The 3,011-nt window shown below is 43.1% G+C and overlaps 1 gene segment (V, D, J or C); it reads left to right on the top strand.

Annotated features, from left to right (window-relative positions):
• Positions 1-721, top strand: LOC114633280. The segment is given in 2 exon segments: positions 1-104; positions 228-721. Coding segments are annotated over 2 exon segments (372 nt in total).
• Positions 722-3,011: the final 2,290 nt, after the last annotated feature.

Raw genomic sequence — 3,011 nt, 5'->3', positions numbered from 1 at the left:
CATAGTCTGGTCACACGCTGTGCTGAAGTCAGCCTCACACAGATCACACACAGACATGAGTGTGCCCACTCAGCTCCTGGCGTTCCTGATGCTGTGGCTTACAGGTAAGGAAGACAGCACTGGAAATTTATTCAGCTTCCTGTAGTCAATACTGCTTGGTCTCAGTGAAAATCCCCATGCAACAGAATTAATCATGTGGGGGTTTGCTTTCAATTTTTCAATCTTAGGTGCCAGATGTGACATCCAGATGACTCAGTCTCCAGCTTCCCTGGCTGCATCTGTGGGAGAAAGTGTCACCATCACATGTCAAGCAAGTGAGAACATTTACAATGCTCTAAACTGGTATCAGCAGAAACAGGGGAAATCTCCTCAGCTCCTGATCTATAATGCAAACAGCTTGCAAGGTGGGGTCCCATCAAGGTTCAGTGGCAGTGGATCTGGCACACAGTATTCTCTCAAGATCAACAGTCTGCAGCCTGAAGATGTCGCAGATTATTACTGTCAACAAGGTGCTAGTACTCCTCCCACAGTGATTCAAGCCTTGACATAAACCACCCAGGGAAGCAGAAGTGAGAGCACAGGCTGTGCCCATTGCTCCTTATGATGACTCCAGATGCTCAGCTGCTGAGAGTTTTTCTCTTTGCCAGGCCTTAAATGTCAGTGTGATCATAGAAACTTTTCTATGTCTGAAATCTGTGTCCTTTTCCCAAGACTACTCCCCTCAAAGCAAGGGAATACTTCTCATGTCTCAGAAAACAAAACAAAATAAACAACAAACAAAGAAAAAACTGTTTCAGAGTAGCAGAGTTCTGGGAACAGCTAGGATTTATTCTGCAGCGTTGTCATCTCTCTCTCTCTCTCTCTCTCTCTCTCTCTCTCTCTCTGTCTCTCTTTCTCTCTCTCTCTCTTTCTCTCTCTCTCTGTCTCTCTCTCTGTCTCTCTGTCTCTCTGTCTCTCTCTGTGTCTCTGTCTCTCTCTGTCTCTGTATCTCTCTCTCTCTGTGTGTGTGTCTGTCTCTCTCTGTCTCTCTCTGTCTCTCTGTCTCTTCCCTCCTCCCTCCTTCCCTCCCTCCCTCTCTCCCTCCCTCCCTACCTCCTTCCTTCTCTCTCTCTATTTATAGGATTTATACCTGAGAAAGATGTCTGGGGAGATGATTTAGAATACTGGTTATTCTTCCAGGGATGTGGGTTTTAGTCCCAACACCTGCATCATTCCTAGCTTTTAGTAACTCCAGTTCAAGGATTTTTTAACCACTCTTCTGTCCTCTGAGTAAGGGGAATCCTGCCAGTGTACAGGCAGTTAAGCAAACTGTGAAGAGGTGAAAAATAAAACCCAGTTAAAAGTCACTTCATTAATCTGGATCAGACTTGGGAACTCTGGTGTCAGGTAGTGTATTCCCAACCAATTAAGACATTGCATAGTTTGGAGAAAAGGTTTCCTGGTGTAATATAATCTCTAGTACACAAAGAAGTGTAATTACATAGAAACTCAACCTAGGGTACATGTCATTTCTTTAAGATTTAGTGATGGGTTACCTGTACGATTTTATGAGCTGAAGGAAGTGTCTGGCATGTTCTTAGTCATATCAATAATGTGAATGTCACTTGTGCTATTAGTCACCTGGTCGTGAAATTGGCGGAGCCTCTGGCTATTGAGATAATGTGAAGGTCATTTAAACTATTAGATATTTCTGGTCCTTTATCAGACCAAGGACAAGCATAACAAACCAACAAACAAACCAAACAAAAACTATTGTAATAAAGAGTTACCATTAACTTTTTAAGATTTAAACTCAAGGCTTTTAAGTTAAGATTTGAGATCTTCCTCTGGAACTGGAGTTACAAACAGTGTTGCGAGCCACAATGTGGGTACTGGGAACCAAACCTGGGTCTTCTAGAAGAGTAACAAGTGCACTAGAATACTGAGCCATGCCTCCTGCTTCCTTTTACCATGTTTTTTCTTTTTCTTTCCTCTTTCTTTCCTTCTTTACTACCACATTCTCCTGTTTCTCCTTCTCTTCTTGTGAGTTAGTGCTCTTCATTTTATTGTCTTTATAACACAGTCAGCTAGAACTGATCACTTGTCTCTATCTGTGATTGTGCTTAACAGAATTCTATTTGCTCTGTTGTGGGTGACATACTCATGCTTTAACACAATCTTCTCTGCAGTTTTAGCCTTTTCTTTTTTTTAATATGACATAGGATTTATTCAGTATTCTCTATACTTACAAAATCCAAAAGTATTCTTTTTTTATTGGATATTTTATTTACATTTCAGATGTTATCCCCACCAGAAACCCCCATCCCTTCCCCCCTCATCCTGCTTCGATGAAGGTGCGCCCCCACCTACCCACTCCCACCTCCCTGCCCTCAAATTCCCTCATACTGGGGCATCCACTTTCATAAGACCAAGGACCTCCTCTCCCACCTATGCTCAGCAAGGCCATCCTCCTCTACATATACAGCTGGAGCCATAGGTTCTTCCCTACCTGCTTCCAGGCTGGTGTTTTAGACTCTGGGATCTCTGGTTGGTTGGTATTTTTGCTCTCTCCATGGGTCTTAAAACTCCTTCAGCTCCTTCTGTCTTCTGTCTAACTTCTCCTTTGGGAACCAATGATCAGTTCAATCATTAGCTGTGAGCATCTGCCTCTGTATATGTCAGGCTCTGGCAGATCTCTAAAAAGACAGCTATATCAGGCTCCTGTCAGCCTGCAATTCCTGGCATCAACATCAGCGTTTGCCTTTGGTGACAGCACATGGGATGGATACCCAGGTGAGGCAGTCTCTGAATCGCCCCTCCTTCAGTTTCTGTCCCACACTGATCACTCTTCACATGAATATTTTGTTACTCCTTCTAAGAAGGAATTAAGCACCCACAATTTGGTCTTCTTTCTTCATGAGCTTCATGTTGTCTGTGAGTTGTATCTTGGGTATTTTGAGCTTTTGGGCTAATATTCACTTATCAGTGAGTGCATACCATGTGTGTTCTTTTGTGATTGGGTTACCTCACTC

The sequence above is a fragment of the Grammomys surdaster genome, unplaced genomic scaffold (genome assembly GCF_004785775.1).
Source record: "Grammomys surdaster isolate TR1022 unplaced genomic scaffold, NIH_TR_1.0 573, whole genome shotgun sequence".
Lineage (NCBI taxonomy): Eukaryota > Metazoa > Chordata > Mammalia > Rodentia > Muridae > Grammomys > Grammomys surdaster.
This window is presented reverse-complemented; position numbering and strand designations above follow the sequence as displayed.